General features: G+C 37.6%; 2 protein-coding genes across 3 annotated transcripts; one reads left to right on the top strand and one right to left on the bottom strand.

The window, feature by feature from the left end:
* Nucleotides 1–875: 875 nt before the first annotated feature.
* Nucleotides 876–10,792, top strand: LOC140964485 (uncharacterized). Of its 2 annotated transcripts, none has more exons than XM_073424322.1 (10): nt 876–1,400; nt 1,498–1,635; nt 5,811–5,999; nt 8,712–8,849; nt 8,957–9,078; nt 9,161–9,287; nt 9,411–9,540; nt 9,697–9,776; nt 9,930–10,064; nt 10,203–10,792. In XM_073424322.1, exons 1-10 carry the CDS (start codon nt 945–947, stop codon nt 10,428–10,430), a joined length of 1,743 nt encoding a protein of 580 aa, XP_073280423.1. In that variant the 5' UTR covers nt 876–944; the 3' UTR covers nt 10,431–10,792. The 2 variants fall into 2 exon arrangements, with proteins under 2 accessions (XP_073280423.1, XP_073280422.1); XM_073424321.1 differs by having other exon boundaries at nt 9,161–9,293.
* A 511-nt stretch (nt 10,793–11,303) lies between these two features.
* Nucleotides 11,304–20,768, bottom strand: LOC140965213 (protein GAMETE CELL DEFECTIVE 1, mitochondrial). Its single transcript, XM_073425338.1, has 4 exons — nt 20,295–20,768; nt 18,866–19,104; nt 11,877–12,066; nt 11,304–11,778 (listed from the first exon to the last, which is right to left on the bottom strand). The coding sequence occupies exons 1-4, from the start codon at nt 20,706–20,708 to the stop codon at nt 11,560–11,562; spliced, it is 1,062 nt and encodes a 353-aa protein (XP_073281439.1). The 5' UTR covers nt 20,709–20,768; the 3' UTR covers nt 11,304–11,559.
* Between the last annotated feature and the right edge of the window lie 1,102 nt (nt 20,769–21,870).

Here is a 21,870-nt window from a genome sequence, read left to right as displayed (position 1 = left end):
GTCAATGATATACTTCATACACGTAATCACATGATAATTTCATGAATTATCGATAATCAAAGTATGATTTACGATAATACGATACGAGGTCCTTACAGTCCTAGTGTTCTAAGTTCTTGTGGGCATGAGTTATGATGTGTAGGTTAGGGTTTTGCAACTCAAGTTTTGATATAAATAATTGTGTAGTAAGTTAGGCCCAATAATCTAGGTATAATATGCCCATTAGATAGTAGAAAACTTATTTCATTTAGGAAAATGTTTAAAATTATTAACCGAGCCTCCAAAAAGTCCTTATTTTCATCAAAAATCGATTACCGTTTAAAATTCAACTCGGCGTGTAAAACATCTTAAAAAGCACAATTTTCAAAAATACCATTTAAAATATACCATGTATTAAATAATTAAAAAAATCATTTAATAAAAAAATTTCCTTTACGGTCCTTGGTCTCCATTTTCCTCGATCGCGTCTCGAATAACCTTTAAAACACAATTTATGTATTTTAATATAAAATCTTGTTTTAAGCATGTAAATATGCATACTGCATTCAATAAATACAATTAAAATAATTTAGTTAAGTAATTTCCATTTTTCTTAGATTTACATACAGTGAGATTAATTATCGTATTTTGGACTTTAAAACAATTACAACGGAGGAAGAAGAAAACGAAAAACAATTTTCCGAATGTTAATTCAAGTCACAAAATTAGCTAGGTATAACGCTATTTCATTGGCAAGAATTTACGTAATAAAATTGGCAATTTTTTCCTATTAAATAAAAATTTCTAAATGGCAGTCCCGTAAATTTAGGCATGAACAAGGTCATATTCTGCTGGAGTCAAACTACGATAAACACACCATTCTTCCCTTTCTCCAATTCAACTCCCGTCATTTCTTCGATCTCTTTGTCTCTCCCAATTTCCCTTTGGCGATCTCCACAGTTTCAATGGAAGATGAGAGATCAATTTCCCTACCCGCCGAATCCGTCGAGGAGAACAACCATGGCTGGCAGAAGGTGACGTACGCGAAGAAACAGCGCAAGAATCAGCCCAAGACGGTGTCCGATCATGCCACGGCGGCGCTGCCGAACGAATCCGCCGAGAAAAACGGCGTCTTCATTATCTTGGAGAAGCACGCGGCGGAGAGGAGGCGGAAATTGGAGGCTCAGCGCGCCTCCGCGGCGATTTACGACGATGAGATTCCGGTGCGATCGAGGAAGAAATGGGGAGATGAAGAGGACGGGGACGTCAGCAGCGACGCGGATGTTGATGCGAAGGAGAACAATGCGGCTGAGGCGTATAAGGAGAAGCCGAAGAAAGTTAAGAAGCCTAAGGTTACGGTGGCGGAGGCTGCCGCGAAGATCGACGATTCTGATCTTGCCTCGTTTCTTTCTGGCGTTTCGGTAATTATCTGTCTCCTTTTTCATTTTTTGGTTTCTTTGCTATTATTCTGTGTTTGATTTTAAGCGTTATTGGATTTTTTTGGTGTTTTGGTGATAGGAATCTTATGAAGGGAAACAAGATATTCAATTGATGAGGTTTGCGGATTACTTTGGGCGTGCATTTTCGGCTGTGAGTGCCTCACAGTTTCCATGGATGAAGCTTCTTAGAGAGTCTGCTGTGGCAAAATATGCTGACGTGAGTTGTTTAGAACGTTGTGTAGCATCCCATACTTTTTTTTATCTACAATTGTTTTAGCGTGTAAATGTTCTAAATTGGCGGGTGCTATGTCACTTTTATGCGAGCATCTGTAGTATGGTTTGGGGATTCAAGGAGAAAATACATCATGTAGTAATTTCTGATTTTTCTTTGCCAAAGCCATATAGTAGTTTTTGAGTGAACAGCATTTCCTCTGAGATGTGCTAACGGATGTTTTGGCAGTATTTGATGGTGATTTTTTGGAATGCTGATTTTTACTTCAATGTTTGAACACTCGATATTCGACATTGTGATCTTGTTCTATATTTTGTTTGCATGGTAAACTGAAGGACTTAACGTCCTTGAATGTTTATCATCCCTCGTTACATCTAGCATGGGAAAACTACCTTTATTGCCTGCCATCCATTTCTTTTGACCAATCCTGGAAGCCGTTCCTGTTTTGATTCCTATAACGCCTTGACAAATGTTTTAATTTATGGACCTGGTGGCAGTCTGTATGGTTTGCTTTCCAATAATCAATCCACATTTAATGGTTTTCATCAGCCTGCCCACATCTTCCATTGTCGATAGTTAGGGGTTCCCTGTTATGACCCTTGGTAAGGATTTAGTTATAGGGCAATTGAGTGGTTGATCGTTAAGCTCGTTGATTTGTTGTGGCTTTTTCTGCCTTTCCCACCTATTTTGGATGAATTAAGTTTAGAGGATTCTTTTCTGAAGAGAATCTCACAATCTTGTTGCTCAAGAATTTGGAATAATAATTTGGTATTTTATTCCACTTAATTCATCCCTTGAATACAAATAGGATGCTATTTGATTAAGGAAACCAACGAGTAATCATGCAACAAAAATAAGAAAGCGCAATAATTAGGAAACTAGAATCCTATGGTCTTAAAGTTAATTGAAATATTTATTCCTTGACTGAAGCTGGTTGACATCCCTAATTGTTCTCATCATTGTCCCTTGACTGAAGCTGGTTACTGTTAGGTTTTTAAAAAACGAACCCGACTCGAGTCGACCTAAAAAATAAGGTTAGGGTTGGAGGTTTTCGGGTTCGGGTCAAATCTTGTTGGACCCGATTCCGAAATTAAACCCGAAAAAATTAGTTGGATTGGGTCGGATTCGGCTCAACCCGGGTTTACCTGTTTTTTTAAAAAATAATTTTTTATAGAATTAAGAAATATTGGCTAGATTTTTTTATTGTATGTTTGAATTTTTTTATTGTATATCGATATCATAAATTTTCATCATATAATATTGATTTTGTAAAGTATTGATTTTTTAGACAATTGTTTATTTTTTATAGTAAGTTTACTTTAAAATTTCTACAAGTTGACTTTCGAATTTTTGAATTTATTCATAAATGAGGATGCTCAAATATTTATGTTGTAAAATATTTATTTTTGAAACAATTTATTGAGTTATTTTGACATGCTTGGACATTTTTTTTATTGTTATTGATCTTATTAATTTTTATCATGTAATATTTATTTTGTGAAATATTTATATTTCCTAAATACTTGTTCTTTTATAAAGTAATTATAGTTTACACAACTTGTACTCTTAAATTTAAATATTTAAATCCACGAAACATAATTATCATATATTTAAGCAATATTTTGTTATTATGTTTTTAAATTAAAATATTTATTATGTGTTTTGAATCTTTATTTAATTATTTTGTTAAATCATAAAATAATAATGTTGCATACTTGCATATTAAAAAGATCATATTTTTTTTTAAAATCATATTTTTTTTTTGAAAATAACTTTTCGGGCTGGTCGGGTTAGCCGGGTTGTTTCGGTCGGGTTTATAGTTTTCGGGTTAGGTCTGGTTCGTGTTGAGAAAATTTTAGTAGTACACATCCTTCAACTCGACCTGAACCCACCCGAATTGACATCTTTAGTTATTATCCTCTTTGTTGGGGTGATGGTTTGGATCATTATTTGCCCTAATTCGGGCTTTTGTGCCCATTACATCAGGTTCCCCTGTGGAGATCGTGTTTGTCCTCAAAACACAAAGGGAAGAAAGCGAGTGGTCCCTGTAGCAATGCCCTCCTCCAAGAGTGCTGGTCCCATCCTTCAACCCGACCCGTACGGTGATTTTGCATGGGGATCCATCACTCAATCGATCGGTGGTGTCCCTCAAATCAGTAGTCAAGATGACTGATTTTGAATTCAGTGGGGCGGTGATGGTGAAATGGAAGGGAGATGAGGAGGGGCAGCCTTCAGCCGATGCACCAGCCCCTAATAAGGCCCCACATTGAATTCTTGATACCTATGCAGGGATATTCCGTGAACCCCAAGGACTACCTCCAAATCGCAGCAAGGATCATGCAATAATTATCCGAGAGGGTTGTGGGCCAGTGTCAGTTCGCCCCTATCGATACACTCACCGGCAGAAGGATGAGATTGAGCACATGGTAGGGGATATTCTCAATTCAGGTGTGATACAGCCCAACAATAGCTCTTATTCGATCCCAGTTATTTTAGTCAAAAAGAAGGATGGGATTTGGCGGTTCCATGTGGATTACAGTAGCGGATAAATATCCGATTCCTGTGTTTATGAGTTTCTTTTGGTTGGAACTTTTTCGTCTACAAGACACACAACTTAAAATGAGTACAACGTACCACCCTAAAACCGATGGCCAAAGTGAAGCATTGAATGAGTGCGTTGAGACGTATTTGAGGTTTTTTTGTTCGGAGCAACCGAAGAATTGGGCACGGTGGTTGCATTGGGCAGAATTCTGGTATAACACTTCTTATCAGACTTCTGCGGGTTTATGTCCTTTCGAGGTGGTCTACGGGCGCAAACCACTACCTATAATCCGTTTTCTCCCTGGAGAAACTGTGGTAGCTGCTATCTCACAAGCGCTGTGGGACAGGGATGAGCTTCTGAAGCAGCTAAAATTCAATCTTGAGCGGGCTCAACAACATATGTCGAAACATGCTAATTGGCATAGAAGGGAGGTTAATTTTCATGTGGGGGATATGGTTTATTTAAAGTTGCGACCGCATCGACAAACATCAGTTTGTACACGGGTCTTTCGGAAATTGGCACCCAAGTTTTATGGTCCCTTTAAGGTGATAAAAAAGGTGGGAAAGGTGGCCTATCGATTACAGTTACCTGAGGAGTCTAAGGTGCATCCCGTTTTTCATGTTTCGTGTTTGAAAAGAGCTGTGGGATTGCCAGAGGAGCTGGATTCTGACATGCTTATGACGTTTGAACCGGATTACATGGTAGCAGAGCGAATTAAATGGATCAAGGGGGAGCCTGCTAAGCAATTATTGGTCAAGTGGAAAGGGAGATTGGAGGAGGATGCTATATGGGAAAACTTAGTTGATGTTGCTGCACAGTTCTCTGATTTTCGCCTTGAGGACAAGGAGATTTTTGAGGAGGCCAGAGATGTTATGAATTCAGATCCAATTGAGAAAAACAGGGAGTCATTGGGTCTGGGGATATCAAGTCGCGAGGGCACAAATGGAAGTGGAGATGGGAAGCCCAACATTGTTAATGTGTATGTTAGGAGATCAAAGAAGATATACACGTGAAGTGGGTGGGGGTATATTAATAGAGAGGAATTGTATAGGCGTGCATTAAGTTAGACATTCGCGTGGAAAGAGTGACTAGCACTTACCTAGGGAGAAAACCATTGTACAGGGTGATTCACTCTGGGTTGTTTTCATTTTTGCAATACGATTATTTCGGTTGCCTTTGTGTTCTTCATATTTCTGTTCGTTTATTCGGAGAGCACGTTTATTTGGAGAGCACTACAGTTACCATCCTCCTTGTTGGGCTGCTGGTTTGGATCGTTATTTGCCCTAATTCGGGCTTTCGTGCCCATTACATTCCCTGATCTGTGAACAGTGGCCAGATATCATATTCTATTTGGACATCGCACTTCTCTCTTTTTGGAAAAGTTATACGCTGATGTATTTTCTCATTCTCTAACTGAAATTACCGTTGATTTTGTGAAATTAATTCTGCATGCATATACCTTTTTTAGCCTTCGTTTCACTGTCTCAACTGTCTGTTAGGATCATAAAACCTCTATGATTATTATATCCATGCCTGTTCTTGGTATACATGGTTTTGGTCATTTTTTGTGACCTTCATTAGTGCCCGAATCTACTTCTTGTTTGCTCTTTTTTAACAGATCCCAGTGTCCTATGTACCGGAGGCTGTTTACAAGACTTCAGTTGACTGGATCAACCATCACTCATACGAGGCGCTGGAGAATTTTTTGTTGTGGTCATTGGACAGCATTCTTCAGGATTTGGCAATCCAACAACCGGCTTCTAAGGGCTCAAAGAAAGGAGGGCCACCACCATCCTCGAAGTCTCAGGTAAATATGATCTATTTTCATTTGTTCTCATTTATTTTATGTCCCTAGGGTTTACTTTCTATGTTAAGTACAGTATCAGTCGGAAGTCAAATGTACTTTTTGATGAAGAATTCTGATATGGGGACTGTGTTTTACTTTGAAGTCCTATTCCCATTATTTTTTATACATTGGAGCTGGTAGGTTACCATAATTACATAATACTTCGAATTGTGGAATATTATTGTTCTCTGATAGTTGTATGCGGTACCTTAACTTGTCCCCTCTATGCATTTTAATGAACATCTCATCTGATTCATTTTTTAGTGTTTGCTGAAGAGTAGAAGTTGAGTTCTATGAAGAAAATTTGACATGTTGGACATACAATTAATAGTTTATACGATCACGATCGTCCTCGGCCTTCCCCGCTCCATGTTTCTTTTAAAAGTACCAAATTCTATACCTATTCAATGGGGCAGTTTTTTAAAAGGCCCTACTATGTGTGTTTTTTTTTTTTTAAACAGGCCTATGTACTGAAATACATAGGGAAGGGCTATTTTTAAAAACAAACACGGTGACAACCTTTTCTATGGTATGTTAGTAGTAAGACAGTTTCTTATTATTCTCATGTAATTACTGGTCTGCTTGCCCCAACCCCTTTCTTATTTTCGTGAAAAACTTTTCAATGCCAAGTTCTTTAATATCAAATTGTTTACTGATTCATAATTTATTCTATTCATGAGCAAGAGTGGTACGTAATGTGGTTTCTCATGCATGAGAAAAGTTGAAGTTGTATCTATGTTGGCCGAGTTGTGATGTGTGTGATATATTATTTGAAGTTTAACTAAACTTTCATCTTAATGTGATCGCCTATAAATTTGAATAAGTTGTTTTGACTAAAATCATCTCTTCTTACGAGGGAAAAGTAGGAGTCGAGCTTTTCTGTTCCATTACATTTGTTCAAGTCTTAGAATTTAAGGTTGAGTTGTTTGACAGACCATATGAATGTTTTGTTAGTTGTGTGACAGACCATAAAATCATCTTTATAGTTTATGTCTTTCCAGTTCAGTCCCTTAATTTATTCGAATGATAATTTAGTCCCTCAAACATGTCAAGTTGCCCCAGTTATGTGCTCGGCGTTGATTTTCTCGTCAATATTCAATGGATCAAATGTACTCGAGGGACTAAGTTAACACACAAATTTGAGGAATTGAACCCACAAGAAGGCTAAATTACAGGGACGATTTTATATAGTCCTGGTGTTTTAATGTTAAGTGTTGACGGGGAAGTTAACCTCGGGATTAAAAAAACAATGTTTGAAAGCGATGGATCAAAAGCTTCAAGGCCGGACGGGTTTACCTCGTCTTTTTATCAAAACTGTTGGGATACGGTCAAAGAGGATTTACTGAAGGTGTTTGCCGAATTCTTCTAAGGAGGCATCGTTAACGATATTACCAATAAGACTTACATTTGTTTGATCCCAAAGAAACAAGATGCGGTCAAGGTTAAAGACTTTAGACCAATTAGTTTGATAACGAGTTACGTCATTCAAAAAGCGTTTTCCATTTCTATTTCAGATCTCTTTGATTCTTAACAAACCTATCAGCAATTTCATCAATGTCATGGACCTTCCGTTTAATTTCAACTTTGCTTGGGATGTGAGTTTCAGCAGGGCTTTAAATGAGGTCGAAATTGTTGAGTTCGGCGCTCTACTAGGGGTCTTAGATACTGTTTGGTCGGGAGACTCTTCAGGGTCTTTTTTTATTAGTTCTTTTTATGAGTATTTTTTTCCAATCAGCAACTTCCCTTATATAGTGTATTTTACTAATATCTGGAAAGTACGTATGCCATATAAGGTTCAAGTTTTCTCGTGGATTGTAGCTTTGGGAAAATTGCCGACTTGCAATTCGTTGCAAAAAAGATGGCATAATTGTGCTTTATGTTAGAGCTGGTGTAGCCTATGTCGGAACAAAGATGATCAAGATCATTTACTTTGGCATTGTTCGTTCACGAGCGGAATATGGAACAAAGTATTGCAAGAATTGGGTTTGGAGTGGATCTTTCTAAGAATGGTGCATGTTATATTTCTTTTGGAGCCAGGATTACCTAGTGGGAGGAAAAGTTGGTGTTTTTGGTATGTGGTAGTTAATTGCTCATTTTGGTCAATTTGGTTGAAGCGGAACAGAAGAATTTTCACCGACATAGCAAAGTCTATAGAGGTTTGGGAGAATATCAAATTCAGGGTTACTAGTTGGACGACAAAGTTGGCAGTGTTTAACCATTTACTTATCTCAGACGTAGCGAGGATTGGAAATTTCTATGTTATTGACAAAAGTGTAGTAGTTTTCCTTGTGGCTTTTGCGAATTTCTCATCCGCCTACTTGTACTTTTTTCCTATTCTAATAAAATTTCGTTTCTAATAAATTTTTTTTTTTGAAACTCTAAGCTTTTAATACTGATTTTTTGTGAAACATTTTTGCAATTTTAAAAGGAAAGAATGTGACAGCGGAGATACAATATTTCACCTTTCTGCCTATTGCAGTTGAAGATAGATATGCAAAATAAAGTTACAGTGATTTGTTTTGTTAGTGTTTTTATGTCCTTTGATTCTCTTATTTCAAGACAAATGTTAGTTGGTTGATAAGTTGTCGAATGCAGAGCTACTAAAATATGGTCAATTTTATAATTTTTATGCATGGTAGTCTGAACTGTTTTTTTTTGTTGCTGATATGGCAGGTTGCTATCTTTGTAGTGTTAGCAATGGTATTACGTCGGAAACCAGATGCTTTAATCAATGTGTTGCCAAAATTGAGTGAAAACTCAAAATACCAAGGACAAGATAAGCGTCTAGTTATCATATGGATGGCAGTTCAGGCGAGTTTAATAGATGCCTATTCACTTTGGAATCAACTCTGATCATAAGAACTTGTTAATCTTTGTTGAATCTTGTATTTTAAACCGACGTTTGACCTTTTCCTTAGGCTTGTCAAGGAGATCTTGCTGTTGGATTGTACTTGTGGGCACATCATATTTTGCCAACACTTGGAGGAAAGTCCGGGTCTAATCCACAATCTAGGGATCTGGTCTTGCAGATAGTGGAAAGGTTTGGAGTTACAGTTACTGTACTTCATGTTTCAACATGTTATCTGACTATTTCCCATTAACATGCTAAGTCCGTGTATCAGAATTGTGTCTGCACCTAAGGCTCGGGGTATATTAGTAAATAGTGCTGTTAGGAAGGGGGAACGCTTGGTGCCACCTGCAGCACTTGACCTACTATTACATTTAACTTTCCCTGCATCCTCCGTTCGAGTTAAGGTAGGAGTCTTTGATTTTACATCAACAATATCCTTAAAAGTAGTTCCATATAGTATTTGTTCTGCCTCTTTGCTCCATCCTTGTACCAATTTTAACATTTGTAGCTGTTTGTGTCAGGCAACAGAAAGGTTTGAAGCAGTATACCCAATTCTCAAAGAGGTTGCTCTTGCTGGTTCTCCTGGAAGCAAGGCCATGAAGCAAGTGTCGCTCAAAATACAAGCTTTAGCTGTGAAAGCAGTTGGAGAAGGTATTTTGATCTTGGAGATGCTCTTCTTGTTTTGTCTTCTATTATTTCTTTTTTATCTTTTATACTTGAGTACTGGAGGATGATACCACTTAATCTATATGGTATGCTGCGAGTAGTTACGAATGTGAAATGCATTTGGCAAATGATGCTATGCAGGGTTCCCTGAGCTATCTCGAGAAGCAACTAGCATCTTCATATGGAGTTTGACTCAGAGCCCTGATTGTTACCAACAGTGGGTAGGTTTCTCGAGTCGGTGTCTTGAACTTGGCTATACTTTTCTCTGCGCTGATTCATTTCCTGTAATATGAAAATTTTTCGTGGATACCAACTACTGCTATTGATGTGTGTACCTTTTGTTAGAATTGATGCTATAAAATTGATTTCAACAGAACAATATATATTTGGATAACATAGAAGCTAGTGTTGTCATCCTGAGGAAGCTTGCAGAGGACTGGAAAGAATTTTCTTCAAAACAATCTTCTCTTCAAGCACTTGGGGAGACACTGAAGAGTTTCAGGCAAAAGGTAGGCCCTTTATATCGTCAGTTTTGGTTTGTTCATAGTTGAGGGTTTTTATGTTTCAGCTCTTCTGAACTCTCATTGTGTATTGCCTCGTCTTTAAGTTGGAAGTTTCGGCTCATTCATTTCAACTTCATTTTACAGAACGAGACAGCATTAAGTGGTGGAGTCGACGATGTTCGACAACCGTTATTTAAAGATGCTGACAAGTATTGTAAGTCGATATCAGCAAAGTTATCTAGCAGTGGTGGCTGTGTAAAAACTGTGGTGTTTACTATCGTTGTTTTGGCTGTGGGAGCTGCTGTTATGTCCCCAAGTGTCGATTCATGGGATTGGAATAAGCTCTCAGTTTTGTTCAATACCAACCAGTAAGTTATGATTTTGGTGGTTCCTGGAGACGTCAAAGATAGGCTTTTGGCTCCTTCCACCTTTCGAAAACTTATCACAATTAATATGAAGAGGAAGAAAAGCTGGATTTTCGTGCAATAGCGAGTCCTAGCTATCGCGTACACTTTAGTAAAACATATTCGGTAGGTACAACCATGGAATTATCTCCGGTTTGTTCGTAATATTGGTTTAGGGGTAATTATATTTTGATGTAATTCAGCACAGTCCAGTTTTGTTTTTGCAGAACCCCTTTTTTGGGTCCTAAGTCCTATGAAGTAGGCCCCCATTTTGTGAAAGATGAAATTACCTTTGATAGATTTGAAGATGATTGTTGATTTGTGATTTTAGATTTTGGCTGTGGCAAGTTATTTAACTAGGCAAATTCCATGCAAACCAACTTGACAAATTATTGTTGAAATTTTTGAGTCGTCACAAGAACATGCAAGATGAAAAAATATTGAGCCTATGTGAAATCATTTTCTGAATTTTTTGTTCTTACAAGTTGTGTTAAGACTTTGGGAGTAGTGTAAAATCATTTTGGTCATTGCTTGTCATGTGTCCAGATAAGTAGATAAATATATTTTTTGGTATTATGTTATTTGGGATTAAAATCATTTTGATGCCGTTTTTGTTAATAATTCAAACCATTTTGGTTCTTTATAACTAAAGATGAATTTATGCAAGGGATGCACAAGTTAAAAATTCTCTACAAAAAGTTTTCCTTATTTTTAATATTATTATGTGGTTGTCAAATCGTGTCGGTTTAGATTTCGTTATTCATACGTAATGTTAAGATGACTGATAAATCTTTATTGAGGTGCGGACATTATCACATTTTTGCAAAAAGAACCAAGCAAATGCCATCAAACCATGTTTCCTATTTCCAGATAAGAAAGTGAAAGTTGTGCAAATATAACCTTAATTCTTTCACAAGGGAAAAAAATTACTAGACGAACAATAAAAACAATTATTTTATTAGCTTTTATATTCGATCCTAGGTTATCAGACATCTGCTCATGTAACAAAATCCACGACAATCCCATCATAAGCAACTTCAAGAAAATCACCCTATCGTTTGTACCTTCTTTCATTTTCATTGATAGCTCACTCGAGGTCATGGAAATATCTTCCGTCGTCTACGAGGAGTCTCCCGTTTCACGAACATCTTTTCAAACTCATTCAAAGGCCTCGTCGAGCCATCTGCCTCAGTAACAAACTTCCAGCCACCCCCATTGCCACGCTTGTCTTTGGAACCGAGTTTTTCCACCGTCAAGTTCCATCCTTCGGCGGGACGCCTCCTGCTGTACTTGTGGCATTTCACCTTCTTTGCCATCTAAAATTTGAACATAACATTGGTTTTCCATATACATTATCATCGGTACCCGTGACACTAATTAGTCTACAATCTTAACCGAGTGTGTGTCTATTTACCTTCATTTTGTTGAAGTTCATACGTTGAACAAACTCTTGATACAACATTTCATCCTCTTTCATTGAGATCTCATAGTGCACCTCATCAGGGTCTCGAGTCGTCCCATCCCAGCCCTCGGGCATGACTTTAAAATCTGGCTTATATGCGAGTGACGCGACATGGAATTCTCTATCATGGGAATTGAAAAGTCTGCAGAGTAGAAGTTAACGAGGAAATGCTGAGACATATAGAAGTCTTCATAACAAACATATTTACATCACTGGCGTCATTTGAACTCTGAAATATGATATCGTAGGCCGTAGTGAAGCAACAGAACAATAAGCAAGAACCTCATTTTTACTAATTTTCAGAAGCATCGACAAGTGGGCACTTTACCCAGAATATGTCATTTGAACTATTTATCAAATACATTCTGGATACCATTGAGAATAATAATATGAAGTAAAATAAGAAAGATGGCTTGTTAAAGGCAGTACGTTTGGTTTCCCGATTTCAACAATTTGCATCTAAATAAATGACAATAACATATAATTCACTAGCAAATATGGTTTAATGAAGCACAAAAAATTACCATGTGAAGATGACACAGATCTCTTGTGAAATATTCATAATATTGAATGAAAAATCTTGTTCTCATCATATCCATACAGGGAATTTTCTTATTCGTAAAAAATCTTGACTCATATTTTGGCTGATGTATTCACAGAAATAAGCAAAACAAGCTATCACAAGGACAAAAAGTCCATCAGCAAATGAATGCATATCCTTAATTTATGAGTGAAAATATCGTCGAATATTACGACAAGTAAAGCCCGCACACTCTCTGTCTTTAATTAAAAGGGAAATAAGAGAAAAAAGCCTTTTGCATAAACCATCAATCACTAAATTAAAGAGGAAGGGGGAGAGAGGGTCTCCTTGTCTGAGGCCTCTTTCCCCTGTGAACTTCCCCCAAGGTCTACCATTTATAAAAATCGAGAATGAGACATTCGAGACACAGCCAGGTCGGCAAATGTTGTGAGAGGACTGGTGGTTGGAAGGGAGAAAATAGAAATTAGACATATTCAATTTGCGGACGACACTCTGTTCCTAGTCCAATCTGAGAGTCATATGATGGAGGTGGTGAAGCTTTTAAAATTGTTTTGTCTTAGTGCTGGATTGAAAATCAACTTTGAAAAAAGTGTTGTTTTGGGATTGAATTATTCGGAAGAGGAGGTTGATGGGATGGCGTTAACAATTGGATGTAAGAAAGAACAGTTGCCGATAAAGTACCAAGGGGCACCGCTGGGAGGGAATCCGAGGAAACTGGAATTTTGGGAACCTGTGGTTTCAAAAATGTCGAAAAAGTTGGCGAGTTGGAAAAAAGCGTACTTATCAAGAGGGGGTCGTTTGACATTGATTAACTCGGTGCTTAGCTCCTTGCCCACTTACTTTATGTCTCTTTTCAAAGTACCGATACAAATTGCAAAGAATATGGAAAAATTGATGAGGGATTTTCTGTGGGACGGAGCCGACGGGGAGACGCATTGCCATGTTGTCAGTTAGGACCAAGTGTGTAAGCCGAGAGATAGGGGTGGACTAGGATTAGGTAACATACGATTGAGAAATATGGCCATTTTAGGTAAATGGTGGTGGAGAAGTGCAGTAGAAAAAGAATCTCTTTGGAAGAAAGTTGTGGGAAGCATATATGGGTTTCAAGAAAATGGGTGGGATCTAAGGTTGGCAAGAAATTCGACATTGAGAAGTCCCTGGAAGTTCATCTCTCGTTCTCACTTGTCTTGTCATCAGTTCATTGGCACAGTGATCAAGGGAGGGAACTTATTTCGATTCTGGGAAGATAGGCAGTGGGCAAGTCCTTTCAAAGAGTGTTTTCCTAATCTCTTTCTTATTTCTTCGTCTACTAACAAATTAATTACCCATTTCTATTCTATTAATGATAGTCAAGGTTCTTCCAATTATCAGTGGGATGTTAGGTTTAGAAGAGGGTTAAACAATATTGAGGTGGGTGAGTTCAGTAATCTTTTAGGTATTTTAGATTCAGTGAGGTTATGTGTGGGTACCGAGGATATCCGGGTTTGGCTAGGGGACCCTTCAGGTGTTTTTTCTGTTAAATCCTTATACTCCTCATTCTTTCCGGTCAATAATTTTCCTTCCTTCCATTACCACCATAACATTTGGCAAGTACCGATACCACTTAAGGTAAAGGTGTTTTCTTGGATTGTGGTTTTGGGGAAACTGCAGACTTGCGACGATCTACAGAGAAGAAGGCCGAGCACAGTACTAAGTCCTCAGTGGTGCACTCTATGTAAGAAAAGTGAGGAAAACCAAGATCATCTTTTGGTGCATTATTCTTTTACGACTTGCATATGGATCAGAGTTATGCAACATTTGGGCTTCGAGTGGACCTTTCCGTGCAGATCAAAAGATATGTTAATATTGGAGCCTGGATTCCTCAAAGGGAAGGGACTCAAGACTTTTTGGTACTTAGTTGTCCACTGTATTTTTTGGTATATTTGGTTGGAGCACAACAGCAGAATTTTCGGGGACAAAGAGGAATCGTCGGAGGTACTATGGGAGAAGATCAAATTTAGAGTGGCGACCTGGACAGTCAACATACCGCAATTTCAGCATATGCTCTAAGCAGATTTAGCTAGGGATTGGACTTTTATTTGTCGCTAAGGCTGTTGTTGTATTACATTATTATGACTATTCGTGGAACGCTCATCCACTGACTTTGTAATCTTTACCAATATTATAAAAAAAAATAGTATTCTATCAAAAAAAAAAAGACAAGTTCATAGACACTAAAAATTTTGCACACCGAAAAAACGGCTGTATATACACATAATGAATAGTTTAGATCCCTTGGTAGATCATGAAGCACAAACAAACAGCATATGCAGTTTTTGGAGCTCATTTGTAGGAAGCAAAACGACCAGACATCGTTTCGCAAAATTTGTACTTCATACATATAGAGCAGAATCACAAGGCATCTACATATCAATTTTGAGTTTTCTAAGCATTCATGACAACACAAAATTTTAAACAGCAGTAAAGCTAAATTGAAAGTTTCAAGAAATCCAATCCGATAAAATAATCCAACTGAAAAATCTGCTTTCAACTATATAAGCACCTCATTGGACTACCGTCTTGTAATGACCTGAATCCTTATTTTGAATGTGCAGTTCGAGTGGACACAGGATTGTGAAAATAGTTTCAATGAACTGCGGCAATGTTTCACAGCTGCACCGGTTTTAGCTCTGTCATTTGGATTAGGAAGATACATTGTGTACACTGATACATCACTTCAAGGAATTAGGTATGTTACAACCCAGAATGGCCATGTGATTGCATTTGCATCCAGGCAGTTGAAAAAGCATGAAGAGAATTATCCAGTTCATGATCTGGAATTGGCAGTGAATGTGTTTGCTTTGAAGATTTGGCGACATTATCTCTACAAAGAGAGATATGAGATTTTTACGGATCACGATAACTTGAAGTATATCTTCACTCAAGCAGAGTTAAACATGAGTCAAAGAAGATGGATTGATTTGTTAAATGATTATGATTGCAAAATCAAGTACCATCCAGGATCAGCGAATCTCACCGCTGATGCTCTTAGTCTCAAGGAGAGATTATCCGCACTTCAGACAAGTCTCATATCAAGCGTAATCCAAGATTATTGTTATCTGGGATTTCACTTTCGTCATAAGAAAAAAACGAAAACATTCGAGTAATGAGCATTTTATCTGAACCGACATTATATGTCAAAATTAGAGAAGCTCGATTTCTGACCCGAAGGTGAGGAAGTTAGCACGGTTAACTAACAGATACAACACATCTGGCATCGCATTTCAAACAGATGGAACCTTGTGTCTGTCAAGGAAAATCGTAGTTCTACAGGATTCTAATACAAGAGATGATATTTTATCTCAAGTCAATAAGTATAAGTTGAGTATCCACCCTGGAAGCATCAAGCATGAAAATGGACAAGGATTTGAAGACCAGGTTTTGGTGAAAAGCTATGAAGAGAAGTTTTTACCAGTTTGTAGCCAAATGTTTGGTTTGTCAGCAAGTGAAAGCTGAACATCGACGACCAGGATGATTACTTCAGAATCTTCCTATCCCTAAATGGAAGTGGGAGAATGTGACGATGAATTTTGTCATCCACTTGCCATTGTCTTCTAAGAATTGTGATGCCATTTGGGTAGTTATAGAACGACTGACTAAGTCAGCACATTTCATTCCGTATAGTCGAGAATATAGTTTCGATCACATGGCAAGACTATACATCCAAAAGATTCTTAAATACCATGGTGTGCCAACAAGTATAGTCAGTGACAGCGACCCATGCTTTACCTTAAGGTTCTATGGAAGTTTTCAGAAAGCGTTGCGAACGATATTGAGTCTGATTACTGCCTATCATCCAGGGACTGATGGTCAGTCTGAAAGGATTATTCAAACACTCTAGAACATGTTACATGCTTGTGTTATGGATTTTGGACCAGCATGACATGAACATCCGCCGCTTGTAGAGCTTGCGTATAACAATAGCTACCATAGCAGCATCGGAATGGCTCCGTTCGAAACATTGTATGTAAACGTTGCCGTACTCCATTGTTTTGGGACGAAGTAGGAGAACGACAAGTGCAAGGACCTGAATTAGTACAACAAGCGATTGATCAAGTGGAACTGATCAAGAAGAGAATTAAAACTATGCAAGATCGTCAAGCTAGTTACACGAATACCAAGCGTATAACCCTGCTGTTTCAGCCAGGGGAAAATTTTTTACCATCCCGCAAGACGATAGAGATTTGGACTCAAGGAAAAATTAGCCCCGAGATTCATCAGACTTTTCAAAATATTGGAATGTTGGAAATTGGCATAGCGATTGGCTTTACCGCCGTATCTGTCCAACATTCACAATGTCTTTCATATCGTTGCTACGAAGGTATGTAACAGATGAATCGCACGTTCTTGATCCGACAAATGTTCAACTTGAAGAAAACTAGACTCGTGTAGATCAACCACTCTTAATCCTGGGTAGGAAAAAGATGAAGCTCATAAACAAGACCATTCAACTTGTTCTAGTACAATAGCAACGTCGAGGTACCGCAGAGGCGACTTGGGAGTTAGAGAGCAGTATGCGCTCAAAGTGTCCGCATTTGTTTTGAGTTGTACCATTGTAATCATGATTTGTATTTTATTCAGTAGTATTTGTCCATCAGTTCTGATTTCGATGACGAAATCTTTGTAAGGAGAAGAGGATGTAATGACCCGAATCCTTCTTTTGAATGAAGTACTAATTAAGAAATGATTAAAAAGTTATTAATTAATTGAAAATCAACATTTTGGGATCCACCGAATTTAAAATGAACCACCCAATCTACTTCATATTACATTATCCTGAGAAATACAACTAGACGAATGAGATTATAATATGTGGCAAATAAGATTGAGTTCGAATCTTTTGAATTAGTCCGGATGCCACCTATAAATGGAAGCTAATTTCATTTGTTTCCTACACCGCTTTCCCTCGGCTACTATCTCTCGAGTTCTAGCTATATACCTTAGGTTTTCTAGCTAGTTTCTAGGGCATTTTAGTGTCGGGAGGCTTCGGAGCTCCTGTCGACTCAAGGAGGAGTCGGTGAACCGGGACACGCAGAGCAAGAGGTCATCAGCGAGCTGAAATGCTCACCGTCGCCGCGGGAGGAGGATAACAAAAGCCGATGAAAAGATTAACCCCCCAGAATAAAATGTTCATTAGACAAAAAAACGCAGATATAATCCTAAAGCCTTAAATAGTGATTTAAAGATTATTAACAAGAATTTTGAAGCATATTTAGTAATTCTGGATCTAGCATGACAACAATTTCAATATGTTGGTATTGTTTAGGTTCAGAAAAGTAAACTTTATGTCATATTGTTTTAGTGAGGTGCATGATGTACTGACTGAGATCCAAGCATAGTATACACACTTATATGCTGCATATTTATCTGTTGCAGATCAGAGATCACATACTCAGGCGCCTCTATACAAAGAATGGGATTATAGACTTGATCCTTGATATCCGAACATATTTCATTTCACATGATATGGCATCATATCTGTTTGTATCCTCATGCATTCTCGTATTGGACAATCGTCACTCATGTCCTTGTTTTCATCTTGGACACCTCATTCCACGGGGTAGGTCTTAGGTTGGACGGTTCAAACAGCCAGTGCAGTGGCTAGAGCAGTTGGGTTTTCTATGGTGATCCAGTGGAGGTTTTATTTGATTTCTCGTATTCTCGTGCATGATTATGATTTCGAATTGGTTGTATTAATGATTAAGACCAAGATTATTGTTTTGTTTTTGTTTGGGTTGTGAGATGACTAAGTTATTTGGTTTCCGTTGTTTAATTGTTGTTATCAAGTTTAATTATGCATGTCTTTTAGTCTGTTTAGTAGTGGTTCGGGTAAGTGCGCTACACGATTACCCTTCATGACAAAAACTTAGTATTTACAAAAGCCAAGACATATTTATTCCCACAATTGATATTAGAAAAAATATTGCACAACAGGAATACGAATTACTCTTTTAATGATTGCTATGTCTGACTGCTAATCCGTTTCCTCGATAATGTTTGCTCCAGCAAAATACCAACATTCCAAATTCCATTCCTTCTAATCCATTTCCAAGACTCCGCTCCTTGGAACTTAGCATATGAGGGAGAGAAATTTGATGGCTTTGGTTTCTCTTGGTTTAAGAATTTGTCTCAAGTATCAACCTAGTCAAAGCATATTTGTCACAAAAATGTGTATTATGTCTTTAGTGATAATTGTGCCTTAATTTTTGCCTTTTGTTCCTCAATAATACGAACTCCGAGAGAAAGCTACTAACACAGAATCCATCAACCTAGTTTTCCACAATCGTGGAGTTTCATGGGCCACGCACCAGCCAAAGTGCAAAATAAAAAGAAGCTAAATAAATGCATAAGATCCACTTACTCGGGAAAACCGTCTATCAAGCGCTCAATGGTGTCATCCAATGGATGTCCAAGTTTCGTCTCTTCCTCTTCTTCATCCCCCTTCAGCCATAAAATCGCGTGTACCCTCTGCCTCATGACCCTGTATTCTTTTGCTAAGGCCTCCACAGTGTACACCTCTGGGTTCTCCTTGTGCTTTTTATACATCTCAGCTTTTTCTGAATCTTTCAAATACGATCCCCTGGCACCTGGCTCTCTTACCTAAATTTACAAGTTATAAGGAATAATTACCAGTTAATTTATTTGCAATGATGAATATCCCTTTCTAATTGTCAATTACCCAGAGAAGTGAGATGATTGAAAATAGCATGAGATACACACACATAAATTGAGTATCCAGTTATCTGAATGAGTCATGATTACAATTCGGTAGAAGTACATAGTTCATATCTGGTTCATGAACTATGCTTTCTCAAATCTGATATCCTATAAACAGAGAAGTGTAGCACAAAAAAACTAAAAATAATAAAGACTAAACAAATAAAGCACAATTGCTACCTCATTCTTGAAAAATGTTAAATCTTTGAAGAACCAAAATAAAAGGAATCCAACTCGGGCAAGAAACACAACGATTTGCCGAGCGAGTCTCTCTGTAGAGAGAACAGCGATCTCCCAAACACAATGTTTTCTCCTCTTTTCCAGAATTAAACTGAATGAATGATGAAAACTGAAATCAAGTCACCAGAAATTTGCACAAAAAGTTTGGGACATTTAATCAGCAGCAAAATTACCAATGAAAGCTTTTATCTTGACTTTGCTTTTTACAAGTGAAATGCATGTATAAATTATACAATACGAGAAACCTAGGTACAAAGCCTTAACAAAGCTGTGTGCCAAGAGGTCATATCAAGCTCAATTCTTTCTTCTGTCTTAAATTTCCGGTTACGGGAGTGAAGTTGCCTTATTCATCCTAAGCATCGTGTATCACTTATTCATGAATTTAATTTATTCTCTTCAAAGCATTCAACTAGATTGAAAAAAACAAACTGATATGTACTATCTCCATGATGAACCAAAGTTTTTGGTGATGAAACAAAGCAGTTGAAATCTTTATTTGTCCTCATGATTTCCTCCACTAAATCGTAGATCCAAATGTCATACACAACAATTACTTGAAGAAACTCTGACACCACAGAGATTGCATCAAAATGCAAATTTCAGGCCTTCCTCCAACTATCAAATTAAGGGGGAAAAAAGCTAATTTCATGTCCCAAAAAGAAAAACTACTCTGCTTCATCGAAAGTCGTTTCCTTACACAACAACTACTTCAAGAAACTCTCGAAACCACAACTATAAAATCAAAATGCGAATTTGGGACCTTTCTCCAACTATCAAATTAGGTGAAAATGAAGAAAGAAACAATAATTTCATGTCCCAAAAAGCAATCTAACCTGCTTCATCAATACAGCCATTTCCTTCATCTTGTCATCCCAGCTGTCCACAAACGCCTTCCCTCTTCGATTCTCATTGTTCAATTCTCTCACCTTTTCTGTTACATCATCCGCCCACCCAGCAGACTTCCTTTCGAACTGGCCCAGACTCGGCTCAACAGCCACCGGCAGACTGATCTGATGCCCCACTGCTTCCCCATCGAAGTGCTCCTTCGTCAGTCCAGTTGACCAAGACGAAACACCCGCGTCCCACCCTAACGGGTCGGGTTCCGACGACCCAGATCCTCCAAAATGGGCCGTCCTATCGGGTCCACCACCATTTTGCGTCGAAAATAGTTTCTTAAATGCGGGTGAAAGCTGAATGCATGGTTGCAAGATTGAGAGTTGCGGAAGTAATCGTTGAAGAGCTCTCATCGCGGAGCAAATGAGGGTTTCTGCTTCGTCCTCTGTGCTTTGGTTATCATACGACTATAAGACGAATTTAAGAAAATAATTATACAAATTTACGGTAAACTACATGTTATAAAATTTTCTTACTTAATTGTGTTTTTTCTTCGTAAATTGATACACCTATTTATAGAAATTTTTTAAAAATAATCTAAAAATAAATACATCATCACACACTAATTTTCAATATTTACAACTCTTATTTTCAATATTCAATAATTTCAACTCTTATTTTCAATATTTCCTCTTGTGATGATGATCATGATATAATTATTATCTTCATTACATGTTTTTATAATGTCTCGTTAAAAACTTTACTAGAAAAAACTCATTGGGATAAAAACCATAGTAAAGAAAAAAGAGTGCAGTCACGTAAACTCTCCATCATGTTAACACAAACGATTCTTCACAAATTTCGTAGATTACACATCTCAATATTATATATATGTTTTCTGAATATTGTCGTAGGAAGTGATTTTGTGAAGAGATCTGATGATTTTTCACTTGATCGAATGTAACGAATATCAATATCTTTATTTTTCTCAAGTTCTTGGGTGAAAGCGAAGAACTTAGGGAGAATATGTTTAGTTCTGTCACTTTTTACGTATCATTCTTTCATTTGAGCAACACATGCAGTGTGGGGACCCGGACGCTAATCATATTCTTAATCATCATTGGGACAATTTAATCAATTATCATAAACAGGGTCTAAATTTTTTTTTTTTGTTTAATTGCGGAACGTAGTGAAATAAAACATATATACATCTCAGTATATAAAAGTACAAGTCCTGTACCACATACATTTATTCAACTTAGGTTTAAACATCTAATATCCAGTGTCCAACCCTATCTCTAAGCCAAGTCCGGAGCCTCCACTCTAACTAGTCCTGTCTCGTTCTCTTCTTGACCCTGATCCTGTCCCACCTGTTGTCATGCACACATACAAACAAGACAACAGCCGGATAACTCCGGTGAGAATTATATTCTCAGTATAAACCATGTATACATGCAATCATATAAACAATATAAAAGCATATCACATATATTCATAATATGTATCAAAATCAGAACATGAATCAATATCAATAATAAGTCATATTCTAAACGTGTACCAAAATCAGGAACATAA

This window comes from Primulina huaijiensis, chromosome 18, assembly GCF_012295235.1.
Source record: "Primulina huaijiensis isolate GDHJ02 chromosome 18, ASM1229523v2, whole genome shotgun sequence".
In the NCBI taxonomy this organism is placed as follows: Eukaryota; Viridiplantae; Streptophyta; class Magnoliopsida; order Lamiales; family Gesneriaceae; genus Primulina; species Primulina huaijiensis.
Note: the sequence above shows the minus strand (reverse complement) of the source record. Positions and strands in the feature narration are given on the sequence as shown.